This window comes from Pholcus phalangioides, unplaced genomic scaffold, assembly GCF_987345545.1.
Source record: "Pholcus phalangioides strain wild (caught in Gottingen) unplaced genomic scaffold, Ppha-v1.0 ptg000031l_1, whole genome shotgun sequence".
Lineage (NCBI taxonomy): Eukaryota > Metazoa > Arthropoda > Arachnida > Araneae > Pholcidae > Pholcus > Pholcus phalangioides.
Genome location: NW_028301621.1, coordinates 8,141,373 through 8,162,431, shown reverse-complemented (window position 1 = coordinate 8,162,431; position 21,059 = coordinate 8,141,373). Strand labels below are relative to the sequence as shown.

Below are 21,059 nucleotides of genomic sequence, written 5' to 3'. Positions count from 1 at the left end.
TTGCATTCCAGACTTATGCAATTTCAGATTACATTCTCTTTCTTTGAGTATTCCTGCAGCCTAGGGATTAATCTTGGGTTGGGTGAATTATAATTCCCATTCAATATAAATTCATGTTAGCATTAATTTAATTTTCAAATTGAAAACACACTGAGAACACCTGTCCACGAACCAAAAAAGAGGTTGACCAACTCTTATCGAATTTAACATAGTATTCATTGTTTCCCAGATACTGTTCATTAATGCAATTATGCTAATGAATAAGAATATCCAACATGAAGAGCCTCCTGTTTGACTCAGGAAAACGGGGATGGGACTTCCACCTCATTATCACCCCACTGATGTAAATGCCCATGATGTTGGGACAGTTTCAAAAAAAAAACCTCATTTCTTATTGTTTATTCTCAGAAGAAAACTTTTTTTTCCGTGGCCCCGACATTCTAGAGCAGGTTTAATAGGATGAAATCTTTGGCGGGTATCCAAACCAGACTCTCCATAGGCCCTTCTATAGTGAATTTATAGCATGAAAAAAAATGACGGTAATTGTCCCAGGGCCCACAGGGCTGGGGGGGGGGGGAATCTAAGATTTTTCATCACCACTGAGATCTACAGATTCACCCCAGAGAGGATCGAGGGAAAACATGATGTTGGACCCTTCCACTGTAAATTTCATTGTCTGAAATTTACCATCCCCGTAATTTTTCTGTGCTGTTCGATTTCACCCTTTGCTTCCCCCCAAGAACCAGGCATTACACAAAAAATGGGTCTACCATAAAATACCAGCGACAAGGTTAGATTTATACACAAACAAGTAGGGCATTTGCTCAGGGCCCCATAATCCTAGGGGAAGGGGGGCACGAAATTTAAAAAATACATATCGTCACTGACTAACCAAAGATCTTCAGCCAAAGTCACAGTAGTCAGAACATATTGTACACGGAGCATCGGTTGAGAACTGCTAACTTAACGTGTACACTTTCCAAGGGCTCCGCAGCCGTTTGAAGAAAATAAATGGTAATATTAATATGATATGAAAAAAAGAGGCTTATGGGCTCCCCGCAATAGAAATAATGTACTAAAAAAAGCCTAAGCGACTTTGAAATGATTGAGAACATCTGCATTAAGTCATCGTTCCTCGACACATCCCTGGGGGGGGGGGGAAATCACCCAGGACAGCAACTAGAAATGCAAATTTACTCTCGCTCGGGGCCGGTATCCATTTTCTGGGAGCTCCCCACTCCGTAGTTTTTAACGGAAAAGGTAAACTCGGCGCCATATTCCCTTGCTTTCCCATAGTTGCGAGACTGCGATCGCTCCTCCCACAGTGCCGTCTTAACACATGGGCTCGCCTGGATGCGGCCCGAGTACAGAATTTTTACCAAATCTAATTATGAGGTCCCTACCTCATAATTAGATCTGGTAAAAATTTGCGAAATTAGACCTGTCTGTCCAGGTAAGGGCCTTTGCCCGGGAGCTTAGGTTGCTCCTGCCCTCTCAAGGGCCCAATGATATGGGAAAAATTGCATTCGGTTTTATGTGGGCCGATCCAACGAACATACACAATAAGTCACCCCTCCCACCACAAGGTTTTAGATACGCACCTGCGCCTATTTCCCCCAAGAAGTGATATCGCCGACTGAAAAACATGAAGAGCCTCATGAAGTGGTACAGAGCAGGGCCGGTGCTGCGGGGGGAAGGGGGGCAACTGCCCCGGGCGGCAATTTAAAGTGAGAACAAAGAACAACGTTATAAAATTATCGAATTTTAAAGTTGTGGAGGCGGCTAGTCCCGTAGCTAGCAATGCCGTTCGGGGGAACCAAAGTGATAGAATAATAGATTTGGCCATCTTTTCCTTTTTCCGGTCATTTTTCAAACATTTTGGGGGGGGGGGGGACCCAGACCCCAAGTCTTTCCCCTCGCTATGGCTTTAGAGGCGGAAAAAATCCAGTTACGGCCTTGGTCCAGAGACACATTTGGAAATTCGTATCTTGTACGTCGCACAACTTGTTACGTCGTATCAAAGTTACGTCGGGCTATCATGGGCTCATCAAGCGAATGCGTTCCCAGACCAAAAACCTTAGCTCGAGTGATGGAAGAATTGCTATAAGAGGCGATGGCGGTGCTCCTCGGCAAGTGCCACGGTAATGAGAGAATCCATCAAAAACAATGGTTGTTTCAGGAACTACCAAGAGAATCGTTATATGCGAGCGCATGTAGGGAGTCAAGCCCATTTCCGCAGGCAAATGATCCGCATAGAAACAAGGGTCGAAATCAAAGTGCGTGGGGGAGAAAATCCCCTAGATTAAGGCTCGACAAACCAAGGCGATATCTTCAAGTAGGGCTTACGAAGGAATTTATATAGCCTCGATCCATACCTTTCTATTTCTTTTATTGTTACATCACCTAAGAATGCACAAATGATCATGGATAATGGGAAAGGTTTTCATTCGTGAGCTAAAAATTCGTGAAAAAATTTCATTCCTGAGATAATAAATTCGATTTTCCAGCCACTGGATAATGTTACACGGGATCGAATTATAATCTTTATATATACTACTAAAAACTGCGCATGCGCAGTTAGAGTCATTTATTCGCCAAGGCACACAACACCAGCTATATTAGACTACAGAATAGTTTCTACTATAGGCTAAGACGCCTTCATATACTATGTGATTAAGGTGTGTATTAAGGAGTTCTACTATAGGCTGGTGTTGGACAACGGCGGCTAGAGAAAAAAAAAAAATCTATACTTGTGCGGGACCTATTTTTCGTGCTTCCTGACCACGTTTTATTAATCAACAAAGCTCCCCCTCTTCCATATCGGATTTGACGCCCCTCATAGAACGGCTCCCAATGCGACCGCACGAGTTACACGAATCAAGAGTCGCCCCTGCTTGTAGCAGTCGGTGACGAATTTATCACGCAAAACTCACATCCCAGTGGTTCTCGAACCTTTTTAGATCTGAGGGTCTTATGTGAATCGCTAGCGATTATTTACCGAAGACTCCTTCGACACAGTGATAATTTTTTTCCGGGGCTCTCGAACCCTAGTAGCATTTAACGAAAATCTCGTCCCCTTAAATTCCTCATATTTTTGCATCGACAAGCTCAGTCTCAGACATTTTGTAAAGTGGATATACAGTCGAATTCCGTTTTACTTTTAACGAATACCGATATAGCGAAAATCTCGTTTTAACGAACACGTTTCTAATCCTCTAAGTTTACATAGGAACAATGTAAAAAAATCTGGAATTCCTTTATAACGAAATTTCGTAATAACGAAGTGATTTCTCCGGTCTCTTGGAGTTCGTTATAACGGGATTTGACTAGTAAAAAGACATTTTTCCCAATACCTCTTATACTTTGCCATTACTGCCCGTATTTAACGGAACATATCTCCATCTGGATCATCCGCGCTTGCACATGCCAACGATGCTTGTGTGGTTATTACCAGATGTGCAAATAGTCGGGTAATATCGATTCATACTATTTACTTATGCACACCTCAAAACAGGCGCGGATCCAGAGATGGGCGATCGCCCCTTTCAAGAGCCGAATAATATGGGTGAAACAATTGATGTCTCTCGTAAAATACGGGACGATTAAACAAACCTACACAATAAATCGTTCCTCCCAACATATTTTCCTGGATCCGCACCTGTCACAAGGGGCTCGATGATTGCCATTTTGTTCACACTTTAAAAAAGAAAAAAAATTATTTTTTTGGCCCTAAATTCGTTCGTTATGGCCCCTACCGGACTTGAAAAAAGTCTGGCTAGGGGCCCTGCTGCAGGATGTGAGGGCCATGCCCACGTAGAAATCAATATTCTAGATGCTCCCCCTACGCAGAGCTGAAACTATGGGGGAGGAGCAGGCGGGTCTGGTGCCACGGGCAGAGTGGCCAAATTTCAACCTCTCCAATATCACGATGGGTTGCCAGAATGTGTGCTTGACCTAGCTAACCAAACATCTAGTTGCCGCCCTTTGCCCATGGGAGCCACGCCATATACTTCCGAGTGCGGCTTTACCGATTCGTCACATTGTAATCAAATGAATAAAGGGAGACATGGTACTTACATTTTTATCACGCACCCGGACCATGAAATATTTCCTCTTGTAATAAACTTTGGTGATGCGGGGCCTGAAACATCCGAAAAACAAAAAGGTAATTTATTATCACATTAGTAATGGGAAGTTCATAAATGAAATCGGAATATCAGTCACTTGGCTTACCAGAAATAATTTCCGACGCGCGTCTTGTTTCTTAAGACAAGGATTCCGCTAGGAGTCAGGCCCAAGAAATATTCAACGCTATCTTCACCCTAATGGAGGAAAATACAGCGAATGATACAGAGAGAGAAAAAAAACGTAATATCGAATACATACAAGACCTCGACTAGAATTTGACTTCAGTTATTATCAGATCGCATGGGCACCCCCCACCCGCCTTGTTCAGCGACCCCATTGTGCTTTTTTGGGAATCTCTAACATGTTTATATTTTCAGTGTAAAAATCGGAAGAAAAAAAACAAAGTCCAGTCATTCCGGGATGACTGGACTTTACACGGGACTCAAGCTCATACGCAGGAAGACGGTTGCGTTGCATTGTTATTGAATATAAATACCCCCCCCCCCCACCCACACACACACACACACACACACAAAATTCTTTTTGAGGAAGGCAGGTTCCAGCGCCAACGGTCAACCAATTCATTAGAAGTTCCGCAAAGGAATATGAACGAAGTGCATATGTGGTTTAGTAGTGCCTACGATCAGGAAAGCTACAAACATTACGAACGCGTATGAAAACACTACTACTACAGCGCAGAAGCGTTATAGAATTTTTTAAAACTACAGTTGACATTCGATTATACGAACCTCCAATTTAATAATACCACTCCTATATATAAACGTCTTCTGCATTTACGAACTTTCGATTGTACGCGAATTAGTTTTCACGTCCGTAAGTGTTCGCAAGAACGAGCGTCGACTGAGAACAGTCTGAGTTAATACGACAGACATGAGATGTAAGGCAAGGGAAAGCATGTGAAGGTTGAAGATGAGCGAAGTCCCAAGCGTATTTTGAAAATTTGAAGCTCAAGGTCGAGATCAAACTATAAAAGTTTGATAAAAGATCTTTTACTAAACTTGAAAAAACCCAATACGCGTATCTAAAAGGTATTTTATCAAACTTTTATAGTGTAATCCCGGCCCAAGAAAAGCATCGTGTAGAGACTAAAATGTTTTCTTTTGCAAAAGTTAAAGCTCATTGGAGCTTCTTGCAGACTACAGCAGGTTTGCAGATTTCTTGCTTAGGGAAGACTTACAGACTAGGGCATCTCGGGAGGGGGGGGGGGACTTTACGGATTGAGGAAGTTCACTGGGGCCTTTTAGAGATCGAGAAAGCTCAGGGGAAGTCTTTTGCAGATTTAAGAAGCTCACGGAAACGCCGTACCGATTCAAGGAAGTCGAGTAAGCCCTTTACAGATTGAGAAAGCTAAAAGAAAGCCTTTTGCAGATCGAAGAAGCCAGGAAGCCTTTTTCAGATTTGAGGGAAGCTAGGGAGCTTTTTGGAGATTGAAGAAGCTCAGAAAGAGCCTTTGAAGAGAAGCACGGAGTGTGCGAAGGAAGCTAAGAGTAAGTACGAAAGCCTGGATAACCAAGCGGAGATCGAGATGTAGTTCGGAAAGAAAATTCACATTCCTCTGTGGGGAATCGAACCACCAATTACTGTCCGGGCGAGTGTTCTAACCATTGAACTGCAGAGGACAGATATTTTCCTTCCTTAGTGCATATGTATGGATGCTGAACGGGACTGCACATGGATAGCCTCCTAGCTCAGCTAATAGCTCTTACGACGTTAGCCCCCAGATGGCGACATATAAAGAGAAACGATGTCGTAAGAGCCATTAGCTGAGCTAGGAGGCTGTCCATGCGCAGTCCCGTTCAGCATTCATACATATGCTCTAAGGAATGAAAATGTCTGTCCTCTGTAGTTCAATGATTAGGACACTCACCCGGACAGTGAGAGATTGGTGGTGCGATTCCCCACAGAGGAATGTGAATTGTCTTTCCGAACTACATCTCGATCTCCGCTTGGTTATCCAGGCTTTCGTACTTCATATGAACAGTGGAGAGTGACATCGTTTCTCTCTATAAAGGCCCGTTTACACGCAGAAAATTATTAAGTTGGTAACTAAATTTTAAGTTACCGATTGTTCAGAAAAGTGTCCACACGATAAGTGGTTTAGTAGATGCTCATTGGATAACTTTTACGCAAGCGAGTGCAGTTGGCGCATGAGCACTACAGTCTACTCAAATCTCCGACGGAGGACGAGAGACGCAACGCGCGGAAGAATAATACTGTAGTAATAATGTTTTATAAATCTGGCAATCAGAGAGGTGTTTTTTTTAAAAGCTCATAGCTTCCGCAAGAATGGATGAAGATGATCCGGTAGAACTTACGAATAGTGTGATCAGAGACACATTATGTGTGTTTTTTAAAAATAACAATAAATTTATTCTCTTTCACTTATACAAGAGGGGAAAAAAGAATACACAACATATATTATAGAATGACGTAAATATCGATTATATGATATTTTAATCGAAGTTATAGGCGATAAATTATGAATCATGCAACCCGAAAAGATTATGGGAGAAGATTCTTGGCATTTGAAAATTAAATAATAAAAATTCATTAAACAATTATTTGAAATTTTATTATTTTTTAAAATTTAATGCAGATGCTATATTTATGTTAAGCATTTGATTATGTATTTTTACAATAGATGGCAGCAAATTCGTTCTGGATGACAGAAATATTCCAACCCCCATCCAGTTTTCAAATAAATTTATAATAAATACTCCACACCAGCACTCGATGTATATTTTTTTTGATTCTTCATTTTTTTTTCCAACTCCTAGCAGCACATCGACTGAATATTCCATAGCTTCCACTATTTCTAACATCGAATAATTTTTAGCTTGTTTGTTAAAGTAATTTTCATTTCTATAGTTTAACAAACATTAATGGCGAAGATTTTTTCTCAACAAACTTGAAGGTTGTGTCCTCTGGCCATTTCACCATAGCATATTTCCGCGGAATTTTAGCGAAACGGTAGGAGATGACGGAGCATCGACAGGTTCACACGCTTGAGATCAAAATAAACCCCTCGAAGACAAGCAGGCTCCGCCCACTGGCGCATGCGCATAGGTCTACTTAACGGGAAAAAAATTGAATCGTTCTTAAGTTCACTAAATAACTAAATCACTTACCAACTAAACTCGTGTAAACGGTCCTTATCGTCTGAATACATTGTAACGTACTTGGCAACTTAAAATTTAGTTACCAACTTAACCACTTACCGCGTGTAAACGAGCCTTAAGAGTATTTTACAGATTGAGAAAGCTCAAGGAAGTTTCGCGTAGATTTCGGAAGATCGGGAAAGTCACCACACTTACAATTTATATACTTATTTCAAGATTTTTTATGTTTTGCATTCAATTCACCAGTTTCTTCGCCCATACTAACACTAATAACTGCAAATTCACAAAAAGATCAAATTGGGATCGTCTTCATGCGATGAAACGTGAATCGCAATCTCATCGCGGTGATTACGAGAATATCTACTCGGAAAATGTAACGTGGTTTATGGTGGGTATAAAACATTCTTCCTCCAGACAACAATTTCCTTCGAGAAATTTCCACGCGAGCAGCAATTACGGGCACATAAAATGAGTGGATAAACTAATTCGGCAGAATCAAAACGAAAACTAAAGTCGAAATTAGAACAGCTTCCCCCCCGCCTCCCGTTAATACGAACACTGTAAATTCGATTTGCGCAACACCCTATTCCCTCATCATCTGAGACCACGAAAACACTTCCAGATTCTAGACTTGATGGATGGAGCAATTACGAATAATCCAGAAACAAAATGGCGGAACAAATATTTAAAATGGTCCTACGTTAATTAATCATTGCCTATGAGTAAGTTAATCGAGCTCGGATATCCAATAATTCGATCGGTTGAGCCCTTACGCTATCGACAGGTTCCGATGACCTTAATTGATAGATGGCGGTATACGAAAATGTTCATAAAGGTAGGGCCCCGGTCGCAGAACTTTTAATGAGGCCAGAACATTTTTTATTGGATTATTATTACTATACTGCCGATACCGTGAATGGGTTTAAATGGCGCACGTCCTTGAATTAAGCTCGCAATAACTAAATAATGAGATCCATATCTCTGTCAACTCGAGGATTTCTCTACATCGCAACTTTATAATCCGGGTTCCGCCTACTCCGAGGTAATGTTCTCCTTGCCATTTTCTTTTATATGTAAATTCAGGAAAGGGGAGCGCACGCAGATTTTTGAAACTTAGCTGGTGCTTCGCGCGGATTTAGAAATTTTTATAGCTCAGGAGTAGTCTCGTGTGCAACTTGGAAAGTTTTTTTTTTTGCGTAAAGTTCATTGGAGCCTCTCACAAATTATGGAAGCAGACTTCTTGTTCAGAGATTGAGGAAACTCAAGGGCAGCCTTTTTTAACAGATTGACGAAGCTCGAGGGAAGCCTTTTCACAGATTGAGAAAAGCTCAGAGCCTTTTAGTGGACTGAGTGAGCTCAGAGAGCCTTTCGTTGATTGAGGAAGCTCAGAGAGCCTTTCGTTGATTGAGGAAGCTCAGAGAGCCTTTCGTTGATTGAGGAAGCTCAGAGAGCCTTTCGTTGATTGAGGAAGCTCAGAGAGCCTTTCGTTGATTGAGGAAGCTCAGAGAGCCTTTCGTTGATTGAGGAAGCTCGGGGAATTCAATGCGGTCCTTATCATCATATTATTTGACTCTAGAATGCATACAGATGTAATTTATTATCCTCAATGTTACGTTTTCTCCTATGTTAATGTTTATCCTAAAATGAGCTTTCTAAATTATCCTCTATATTATGTTTTTCCTTAAGAAATTTCAAAAAATACTCCAAGGACCAAAGGGAAGTTTTTAATGGCTTCCCGGGACGTGTTCAAACACGTCAGAAATTAACCCTTTGAGACCCTGGTGCGACAAATGTGTGTTGCTTTTTCTCACTGAAGAATTTTTTCTTTTAGATGACATCCACTAGAAAGTGCCTGCGGGAAAAGCGAGATTTTACATAAAATTTAGCAATAAAATTCTGAAAAAAAGCATGTGAAGATAAATATACCATCATGCATCATCTTGGCTGAAAAAAATTTAAACTAAATGAATTATTTTTTAATTTTAAAAAATTGAAAAAAAAAATTTCGCTGACAATGTATTTTTAATGAATTTTTTGAGTATCAAAAATGCAAAAAAAAAAAAAAACATTTTGAAAATTCCAAAAAATGAATGCTCGTGTCTGAAAGGGTTATTATATAAAAAAAATCTATAGGCCATCTAAACACCTGTGTTCTAGGTGACCATGGCAAATATGGCTTAGGTGATCATTAGTACCCTTTGTAGCAGACGCAAGGAAAGGTCCTCGAGGAAACACTGCTCTATATCAGTGGTCCTCAAACTTTGACAACACTGCGCGCCTTCGTTAAAATAATCACGGCTTCCACATGGACATGGGGTTGACAAGGGTCCTTATCCCAGGACGAAACTCATTTTTTATTCTTTTACACAACAAATTTGCAATAACTAGTGAAAAATACTGGCCTCGGGAGCAGTAAATATATCAGCTAATCGGCCAAGTTCCGGAATTTGGAGGAGGGGGCATAGAAATAATAGTCAATAAAAATCAGAGTCTAATTCCAAAATAGAACCCATGCCCTGGGCCTAATGCAACGCTCTTGGAAGGAGCGACGTCAACTTTGGGAGCGTACTACAGAGTAGTGGTTCTCAAATTGTGCGCCTTCGTTTCCTGCAGAGGGAGGTGGGGGAGGGGCGCACAAGCAGGAGGAGAAAAAACAAAACAAAACTCACTAGAACAGGATGAAGATCGACGCCATACATGTCCAGCCATTTCACTCGATCCAGGAAATTGAGTTCCGCAACGGCTGGAACACGCCCACTGGAACGACAACAAATTATTGCGGTAATTGGCTAGGAATTCATTGAAACAAAAATTTCTGAAAGCATATATGTGTCAGAGAAAAATATCTAAATCATAATAACTTAAGTATTCGTACTAGAAATACATTCTCCGCATGAAATTGATCTCTTTGGAACAATGTTAAATCCCTTTAAAAACGGCGGTGCATTTTGGCACGGTCTCAGGAGAATATCGCCCCATTCTTTCTTTCTACTTGAGGGGGATATTTTTAAATATCCGTTATTTTCCTGCTGCATATTTGAAAATGGTTTCAGTTCAGAACTTTTGGGCCAAAAGACTGAATATAGAGAGATTTGCCTAATTCGCTTATTTCCCCATTACACATTTTCTAATTTTCGTCGACGAATCCCCCCCCAAAAGGTCATTTTCAGAGCATTTCTCAACAATTTCACTGCCCACGCGATACTCGCACATATTTTTGATGCATCGATGTCATTTTACACACATTGTCCCATAAATTCGCAAATAGTTTAAAAATATATAAAAATTGAAGGAATCAGTATATTTTTGAATGCGGTTTGCGGAAAAGTTTTTTTTTTTTGAAACAGAAAAAAGTTAAAATTTTTGTCGATAGAGCGCGAAATCACTGCAAATATGCAAATCAGAGTCATATTAAATGCTGATTGTACGATTAACAGCTCATTTCCGAATTTTCCAGTACCTGGAGCTTACATAAGGTTTTGTTTGATTGTGATGTTGAAGTTTTTACCTCAGCCACGAATCACCGGCCGAAGCTTTACGAATAGATTGAAGCCTAATAACTTCAAGCTCACTTTCCTACAGCGCCATCCGTGGACCAGAATTGGAACAATTTTTTTTTTCAGTACCAAAAAATATCTTCGTGAGAACAAGTTTTTTGCAAACCGAATTCTAATATACCAATTCCTTCAATTTTTTACTAATATTTAAACTGTTTACAAATTTATGGGCCACCCTGTATATATACGCGAGGGCATTTCACTTTGGGACCTACGTGAGTCCTCAATCTGTTGCTCGCGAGCACCGTGATGCCCACAGAGGAGTGTTTGACGTACATATATACAGGGTTTCGTACTTTTCTATTTTCCCAATTCGGCATACCATTCGAATTGCATTCAAATTACGCTGATTTGAGTTTGAATATACGTCAGCGATATGGGTGCTCTTCTGATGATGATGATGGGTGGTGCGGACGGTGTTCGAGAATTTGAAAAAGATTGAAGAGACCCCTGGTTTTTGAATCGAAGTCGATAGGACTTCTTATATCCAAGATTTGAACGAGTTTTATAGATCTTGAAATGTACTAACATTCAATTGCTGGGCGTTTGTTTAAACCAATGGTTCTCAACCTTTCATGCTTCAAGGTGTAGGAAGCTTGCTTGTGTGCTCCTAATAGAATGGTTCCTAGAAATGCATGCGAGACGTGCGTGCTCCTTTGCATATGCCATGACAAATGGTTTGCATTTTATTACTTAACACGATTTTTCTCACCATCGCGTACTCCTGAGTGAAAATTACCCGGCTTCCTACCTGGAGTATGCGCACTACAGGTTGGACACCACTGGTCTGTACCACTTATTTGTTTATTAGATGACTGATACAATTATACACACCTTAAAGTCTTATGCATCTCTGCAGCTTTGGTTTCGAGGTCGGATGTCTGGATCGCGGTGAAACGAAACTCAGCAGGGTAACCGGGCTGATGCCGCCTCGGATCGTAATCCCCGAGTTCAGCTGCAAAACATAAATAAAATGAAAATACATTATTAGAGAGAAGACCGTACCAGAAAAAGAAAGAGACCCCGAGAGGTTCTAACGTTTTTATGTATCCAGAGGTGTCTTTGAACCACCCTTGCAAGTTTTTTCAGAGCCGTCCATGGGTGGGGGTGCGGCCACAAAGGGCCATGCGCTCAAGTCAGAACCACCCCTAATATAATTCGTACGCTAGAGTGAAAATTGGCATTAAAGAAAATTCAGAACCCACGGAAATCAAAATTCAATGAAAGAAATAATTCGAGAATTAAGAAAAACGTCAGAAATAAAATATATAATTTCTGAATTTTTCTCAGTTCTGAAATTATTTTCTTTATTATTTCTCATTTTTCTTTAGTTCTGGAATTATTTCTTTCATTATTCTTGACTTTTCTTCAGTTCTAGAATGATTTCTTCCGTTCTAGAATGATTTCTTCCGTTCTAGAATGATTTCTTTCGTTATTTCTGAATTCCCTTAGTTACGGGATTATTTCCAAATTCTCTTAGTACTGGAATTATTTCCCAATTCTCATAGTACTGGAATTATTTCCAAATTCTCTTAGTACTGGAATTATTTCCAAATTCTCTTAGTACTGGAATTATTTCTGAATTTTCTTAGTTCTTAAATTAGGAAAGAAACTACTTTTGTGAAATTTTTTAATCCTGAAATTATGGAAGAAATAATCCCAGCACTAAAAAATTTAGAAATAATTCCAGAATTGAGAAAATTTTGAAATAATTCCAAAACGAAAAATTCAGAAATAATGAAAGAACTAATTAAAATTCAGAAATAATGAAAGAACTAATTAAAACTCAGAATTAATGAAAACTAGACATTAAGGAAAAAAATTGTAATTTGATAGATATACTATAATTTGAGAAAGAAATTTCAGAATTCTGAAATTTCTGCCCGGGGAATGGCACCGCGTCTGGTAAGGGCGACCTTGGTTTCATTAACTGTAAATAAGGGTCCAAAAAACATTTAAAAGTAATCAACGAACATATAAGGGATAATTAGCGATTTCTGAAAACTCTTACCATCCGGGACATATAGGCCCATTTATGTAGTAAAAGTGGGGGGGGGGGGGGAATGATTTCATCTTAAGGCAAACACCCACTAATAACGTGCTCCTTTAAAAAAAACATTAAGAAGCATATGCTCTCAAATTGAGGGAGGATGCGTCCTCTTAAGAGTTTTTATGTTGACAGGAGTTAAAATAGACATTGTTTATGGGGCTCCCTTCAACAGAGAGTAAACAGAACAGCGTGGGCTGCACGTGGCTTATTTATGGTATTAAAAAGAAGAAAAAAAAAGATGGCGATCTCTCTTCCATTATTGTTGTTATTATTCACCCAAAAGAGTAGAAAAATTCAAGAAATATAAGCATCGTGTGAGAGCTCTTCAGTGATCTTTAGCTGTTTCGATTCTTTGACTCTAATGGAAAGTGCGTACCGCTAAAATTTCTCATGATGGGGGGGGGGGGGGCCTTCAGGCTGTAGAGGGTAATAATTAATTTTTGTTTTCATAATTCGAAAGTTAAAATCCTCTCAAGGCTTTTTTTTTTAATCATTTACAGAGAATTATTACTTTTATTTTCAAATTATTTAAAAATTTCAACGGCCCTCTACAGAGTCCTGTAAGTGCTAATGCGACCTTTATCTCCTCAACCATCCGTTATAGAGGTATGATTCCAATTTAAAAAATGCTCAAAAGACGTTCAAAAATCACTCTGGCCAGTTCTGAGAGTGAAAATACAGTTTATAACAAAATAAAATAAAAAAAAATTTTATACGGTCTCCTTGTTATGTAACTTCCAGTTAGAAAGTCGTTGCCCTGTCTCTCAGGAGGCCAACAAAAGCAATTACATGTTTCTAAGTGTAATATTCGCTGACATATTCAAAAATTCGAGAAAGGAGTGCTGTCCGTTATTTTTTGCTGTTCTTTCATAACTTTTCTCCGTTTTTGATTTAAAATATCTCGGCGAATATTGCACTTAGAAACATGGAATTTATTCCGTTAGCCTCAGGAGATATAGGGCAACAACTTTCTAACTGGAAGTTAAAAGACTGGAGGACCGTGGAAAAATTTAGATTTATTTTATGACACACTGTATTTTCACTCTCAAAACTGGTACAGAGTAATTTTTGAACGCCTTTTGAGCATTTTTTAAATTGAAATCAAACCTCTTCGACGGACTGTCGATGAGATAAAGGGCGCAATTAGCACTTACAGGACACCCTGTATAAAATGGGCTGGACAAAACTCGGGCACCAAGTCACCAAAGGGGGAATAAAAAATTGGAGTTTTTTTTTGCATGAAAATAAAAATTCATTGAATTAGTCTCATAACAACATAAAAAACTCTAACATTTATATCAGCGTCATGCCTATTAATACGCAAAACATACGTGCTCATATGTCCCCGCGGGCCGAATGTGGCTCGCTACCTCAAACCTAATTTTATAAAAATGAACTAACGATGCATGTAGAGAAACGCGCGTGCTCGAAGTCACTCTCCGCTGTTCATACGAAGTACGAAAGTACCAAGAGATGAAGTTAATAGAGAAAAATCACATTCCTGCGTGGGGGGGGGGGGGGGGGTCGAACCACCAATCTCTCGCTTTCGAGGCCAGTGCTCTACCATTGAGCTACTGAGGATAGATATTTCCTTCCTTACAGCACATGTATGAACGCTGAACAGGATTGCGGTGACAGTGAGAGGTTCGACTACCCGCATCATCTTCGTCTCCGTTTGGTTATCAAGGCTTCCGTACTTCGTAACAATGCATAACCTACGGTGAAAGTGATATTTTTTTTTCATATTTGTTAAATTCACCAATTATACTAGGGAATATAATGCATAATCGACAGTAAAAGTGATAAATTTAGCGAAATTTACCAAACTCGCCAAAATGGCCGGCGATTATGCATAATAACCGGATTTATGATATATCGATAAGCACGTCCCAAAAGTAAGTCCGTAATAAAATACATCTAATCATACTCTTATATTATCTTCTCCCACCCGCCCGCGCTTTTCATGCATTCCACAGTGATTGTAAAGATTATAATCATACTCATATATACATTCGAGGCTGCGTCATCATGTACACAGGGAACAGTTTTATTATTTTCTTCGCAAGCAAAGGGGGAAAAACACGGTCGTAAATTTCTTCGGAAACGTGAAAGTCGCTTAACGTACTCGTATACATTCGCGAATTCAATAAATTTCGTCGAGCAGCAAGAAAGTTTAAGGGTTGATTCAACCCACTCAACACCTTGAATAACTTTCGCGGATAATTCATGTAACCAGTCTAGCCCTTTCCCGACATTGTGTTCTTTCTCCAAGAGGAAAGAGGTTATCAAATAAGAAAAAGAACATCTCGTTATAACCCTCTCCATCTTAAAAAAAAAATAATAGAGAGAGAGAAACCCATAAAAAATATTCATTTTCTTTTTGAAACATAACGGCTATAAAAAATTAAATGTTTTTTTTTCCTGCCGTAAGAGTGAGGGCAAAATAAATTTCCTCTTCCGAATAAATGATCGGAGGACTTTCCGACATCAAAAACTCAGCGCGTACATTCATTTCTTTTCAACAGGGTTGAGTAACCAGAGTTTGTGGTGTGTTGTTATCCAATCTCCCTTAAATGCTTTATGAAGAATTGCAGATGACGACTCCGCCGTCGCCCGTGTTGGTTTGAGGAAATTTCTCCTCCGACATGTCCCCTGTACATTTCTGACAGGCCATTTCGCCTGCCTTAACCGTATGGGTGACCATATAAATGGGCGACTGACCGTATGAGTGACTAATTGAAAGTTGAGTGACCGTATGATCGGACAAGTGAGTGGATGAGTGACCATATGAGACCGAGTGAGTGTGGTCACTCATACGGTTACTAACTTGATCACGCATATGGTCACCAAATTGATCACGCATATGGTCACCAAATTGATCACGCATATGGTCACCAAATTGATCACGCATATGGTCACCAAATTGATCACGCATATGGTCACCAAATTGATCACTAATACGGTCACTCGATTAAAATAAATTTCCTCTGCCGAATAAATGATCGGAGGACCTTCAACATAAAAAACTGTTGGCGTACATTTATTTCTTCTAAATGAGGTCACTCATTGAAAATAATTGGTCACTCTAACAGTGAAATTTCCGGGGGCGAAATGTACCGAGGCGAAATTTTCTGGATCCCGACCGTATTAAGCCACTCGTAGTGCTTTTGGTACCCAATGCTCAACCCATAGCCCGCGAGCCACGAATTCATTTGATGTGTGGCAGGCGACATCAAACCTAATTTCGTAAAAATAAAAAAACTTAGCACACATTTCCAGATCACTTCAGTGACGCGCGACATATTTATAGACCATTTGAGGGACTGCGACACAGTTCCAGATCACTCAAACGATTTAAGAGTTCTATCCGGCCCGTGAAAAGTGTTCCGGCGGAAAAGTACCGCGATACACACAAAATAAATACCTAGGCTGACCATATTTCCTTAATTAATATAAGGGATATATCACCAATATAGCCAAAAATTTCCAAATGCAAGTAAAATTGCCAATTATGGCCAAAAAAAAGTGCAAACGGGAAGTTGAGGATTATAGTCAGAAAAGTTGTTAAAGGCAAGAAGATTAGCCAAGTATCACTAAAATCTGGGGGTTCTCAAACGTTTTGCACCAGCGGCGAACAATTCCCAAAACAACGCTTATCCTCGGTGCCCCAGCGCAGTTTAACAAAGAACCTCTTCGAAAAGCCTGTGGGTGAAAAACGTTGGTTGCACCGCAGTGCACAGTTTGAGAACATCTGGTTAAAATTGTTGAAAAATCGCCAAAATGGCGAGAAACAAAAGGTCACACACAAGGGATAATAAGTCATGAAAATTGGCACATTACCATGGCACAGTTCTAGTTCATTCAAGCGGCCCACCGCATATTTCCAAATGATTGACTTAAGTGGCTTATAACACATTCCCAAATCACTTAAGTGGCTTATAACACATTCCCAAATCACTTAAGTGGCATATTTACAGATCACTTGAGGGATCCACGGCACAGTTCCAGAGAGCTTATGCCACGTACGCGTGTGGTGCAGTTCCAGATCACTTAAGCCGCTCAAGTGCGAACAACGTCACGGGTCACTTAAGCGCTTTTGAACTGTGACTGCCGCATGTCACTCAAGTGATCTGTAAATATGGCACGACTCCCTTAAGTGATCTTTAAATCGACACAGTTTCAGATCACTTAAGTGGCCCGCGGCACGTTTTCAAACTGATAAATTGGCCCGCAATCTCCCAAAGCCTTGACGTATATGCTGATGTGACAAATATGAATATAAAATACATATAATATACAGTAAAACCTATTTTACGGACACTAACGGGACAAAAAAAAAATCGTCTATAAAAGGTGGGTGTCCGTTGATTACAGATTTGAAATGTATCGCAGGAAAATTTTTTTTTTTGGTCGTAAATGAGAGTTGACCGCATCTGAGGGGCGACCGCAAAAAGAGGTTCTACTGTATTTATATAAATACAATTATGATATACTTTATAAGTCATGAAAATAATCTTAATTTCAAAAATTCAAGTTAGCCTCGTTAAAAATAGGGGAGGGGGGACATTTAGACGGAAGAAATTACGGGAATGTCCCGTAAAATACAGGTCATATCATCATCCCTGCCCCTATAAGTTTCTGGCCCGTGAGCGACAGAAATTCTGCATATCTGGCCCGAGGACTGAAAAGATTGCGTATCCCCCTTCCCGACTAACTAATCATTTAGTATCACGAAGGTGAAAATGTACTCACACTGAATGGCGTAAGCAAAGAGCTCTGCAGCCAGATCGAACGTCAAGGGGAGTCTTCCTTGGTAAATATCTTGCTTGATTTGCAGAAAGAATTGGTACCTTGTTTTACAAAAAAACAAAAAAAAAAAACAATAATGATCATGCTATAAAATGTGTAACATGAATAACTACTTCATATAAATACATATCACTACTACACATGCACCTCGTCCACATTCCTCTTTCTCCGAATTTCTACCGAATTGGTACATGTTGGAATGTGCGTGTACGTGTTATGAACCCAAAGTGTAGTTACTGTGTAATGCTTTTTATGTAGTGCTGCTGCCATAATTTTTTCTAACTATGAGTAAAGTGCAATGATTGGATAATTGTACCGTTGTAGGTAAGCACCTCCTAGAGATAGAAGGCCTCCGCACGCTCTTGTGACGTCAGTAAGTAGCCATTTTCCCTCAGAATATTCAGGGAAAAAAATTCCCTGCTCGTACTAGTATCATTGTTGTCAGCACGATCCAACCCACACGGGTAAAAGGCTTACATCCCCGGGAGAGAGACAGAAAGGGAACTAGGCTTACTATTTCACCGTTCGAAATTACGTTGAGGGAAGGGTACCGAAATTTTTACTGGTCTCGGTTGACAGATAAATTCTCGTTTCCAGTTGCGGCTCGGAGCCAAGCTAGTAATACCGAACTTGGCTTACAACGCACGTCAAAACATAACGAAATTTTCGTACAAAACCTTGTTTCTGGTCCTATCCCGCGTTTTTTCAACGATAGGTCAACTTGGAGCGGCATAACCAGTTTTTTTTTATTCAAAGATGGAGGACGACGATGAGTCCACCCTCTTTTCTAGGCGCCTTGGAGTCCTCCTCAGGTACGCTCCCCAATACGTCAAATCTTGACATTATCCTTTTTCAGAATGCTCTGAATACGGCTACTTTAACTATGATCACCCTGTATGTTGAGAAATTCCTCTCACGATAACCTAACACGGCCATCAGTAAAAGGCATAAAAACTATAATACCAAAACGAAAAACTAATGCGGGTAATCGTATTCCTTAGAACTTTGTGATAACAAAATAATTATGAGAACTCATTATTTCCCTCCCCTTAAGCGATACATAGACAGTGTCCTTAAAAGTTATGGGTCGATGTTCTCGTTACAGTAGGCTGTAGAACAGGGGGCTTCTAAGATGGGTTGTACAAATCCATTTACCATTCAGTTAGGTATGCATCTGTTACTACCAAAGCCCCCGAAATCAGGCCGATCCAGTTGAACCGGCTGATTTCGGGCTTTCGCTGGGCTTTGGCAGTCCCCTATGAATCGATCCTTATGATTAGGGGCCATTGCCACGTTGGCGTATTTTTTTTTTTTTTTTGTGATAATCTTGGCCATTTATAATTATGGTAAGCTAAGGTAACCCTAACGATCAAAGGAATCGGAATATATACATCGATCCTAAAGATATCGAGAGATCGGCGGAGAAAGCCCGAAACTCGGACATTGGCCGGGTGAACTGACCGATTTCGGGCTTTAGTAGTAACATATCTATTTGTTGTACCACTGTTTTAGGGCCATTGTAACGATTTTGGTGGCCTGGACTGGGACAAAGACCCTTTTTCGGACTCCCCCCTGGAGTCATAATATATTTTTGTGTGTGTGTGGAAGGGGGGGGGGGGCTAGTTGGTATTGCAAAACGCATAACACTATTACAGAATGCTGAAAAGTATACAAAAATATGGCAACTAAAAAAAATGAATGGATTGAAAAGAAAAGAAATTGTAAAATTGAAAGAAAAAAACATTTCCATAATTGATACATAACTGAACATATTAATTAAAGAAATAACTGATAATTAATGATAAAGAAAGAATTTAAAATAATAAAGATGATTAAAAACAAAAGAAATAACTGAAAATTAAAGAGAAAGAAAAATAATTATAAACAGTGAAAGGAATAACTGAAAATTAATGAAAGGAATAACTGAAAATTAATGAAACAATAAAACTTGCAGTAATTAATGAAACAATAAAACTTGCAGTAATTAATACCCGTTTCATTCAGTACATGAAGACAGACCCCCCCATTAAGACACTACTGAATGGCTTTACTGATTTTAGAAACCGAAAATTTTGTTAATGAGGAACATTGAATAATCATTTTTAAATGAGAAACGGGCCCCGTGGGTCGCGAAGTTGATAGTTTTTGTTGACTTTTTGGGTCGCGGCTACGAAAGGTTAAGAAACCCTGGCTTTTTTTAGAACGATCTCCAAAAAACACGGAGGTTTTTTTTATACGCAACATAAAATACCAACGATACACTTTGCGAAAAGAACGATGGGATTCACTATCCGATCCTAGAAATAACCATTAAGTCCTTTTTACGGTTTCCAGGTATGAAGCTAAGTAAAAACCCTTTTCCGTCCGTAAAAGAATAAACATACATAATTTTTTTTTCTTATGGAAATGTGAATTAGAAAATAATTGCAAATTATACGTTACATAGGCAAGAAAACAGAAAAAACCTTCAGTAAAAGAAACAAAGTTATTCTGCGAGACATGAAAGTGAAATTAATATCTCTTCTTTCTTTTTCCCCTTTAAGGTGCCGAAACGTTGAAAGGCTTTCATGCCTGAACTCGAGTCACGAACAACTACTTCCCAAATGAGGATAGATTGTGTTCTCTGTAAATTAGAGACGGACATGACTCGAAGATGCTATAACGCCGCAACACACCATCCTTTGCCCCATTCATTCTACACCACTTTTTTTTCCTCCGCTTTTCGGAGAATTTTTTGCATGTGAACCCACTGATTTTATATATAAGGTCTTTCCTCAAAACTTTCATAATTTCCCATTTTTCTAATTACTGTATGAGAATAGTGATCGTACGTCCCGTATTGTATTATCACTTTAAAGCTGTCCCGCCGTATTTTTAACGAAGCTGACTTAACCCTTTAAGCCAGGGGGTGCTTGCCCGTCAAAGTTGTTCCGGTAAAAAAAAAAGCATCGAAACACACATAACGATAAATAATTCGCCTGACCATATTTCTTTCATAAAAATGCGGGATATCTCCTAAAAAAACTTATCAAAGCAAGTAAAGTTGCTGGAGAAATAGTCAAAGAGGAAAGTGAATTTGGCAATTACAACTGAAAAAATTGCCAGACACGTGAAGTTGTCAGTTACGGAAATTTCTTTTTCTCGTGTAAGTATAATTGCAGCCGAAATGCCATTTTCAGGTAAAAAAAACTGTCAAGGGACAAAATAATTATGACTATCATGATTAATTATAGTAAAATTCACATATTAGTCAAATACCTTCGTTTTTTTGGTGAATGACATTTTGAGTTGCAATACCCATCATTTTCCGCGATTGCGATTTTTCCAGCAATTTCAGCGATAGTGGCAACACGTTGCCTTCTATCTCTAAAATAA

The 21,059-nt window shown here is 39.5% G+C and overlaps 1 protein-coding gene across 3 annotated transcripts in view; it reads right to left on the bottom strand.

The window, feature by feature from the left end:
• LOC149067072 (band 4.1-like protein 4) overlaps positions 1-21,059 on the bottom strand; it is a 151,458-nt gene that overhangs the window by 24,170 nt on the left and 106,229 nt on the right. For all 3 annotated transcript variants that reach the window (XM_089252909.1, XM_089252912.1, XM_089252911.1), the window contains exons 5-9: positions 17,628-17,725; positions 11,660-11,780; positions 9,938-10,025; positions 4,234-4,322; positions 4,078-4,141 (exon numbers count right to left, since the gene is read on the bottom strand). In XM_089252909.1, the coding sequence (XP_089109035.1) occupies positions 4,078-4,141; positions 4,234-4,322; positions 9,938-10,025; positions 11,660-11,780; positions 17,628-17,725 (460 nt within the window). The remainder of the gene's footprint in view (positions 1-4,077; positions 4,142-4,233; positions 4,323-9,937; positions 10,026-11,659; positions 11,781-17,627; positions 17,726-21,059) is intronic.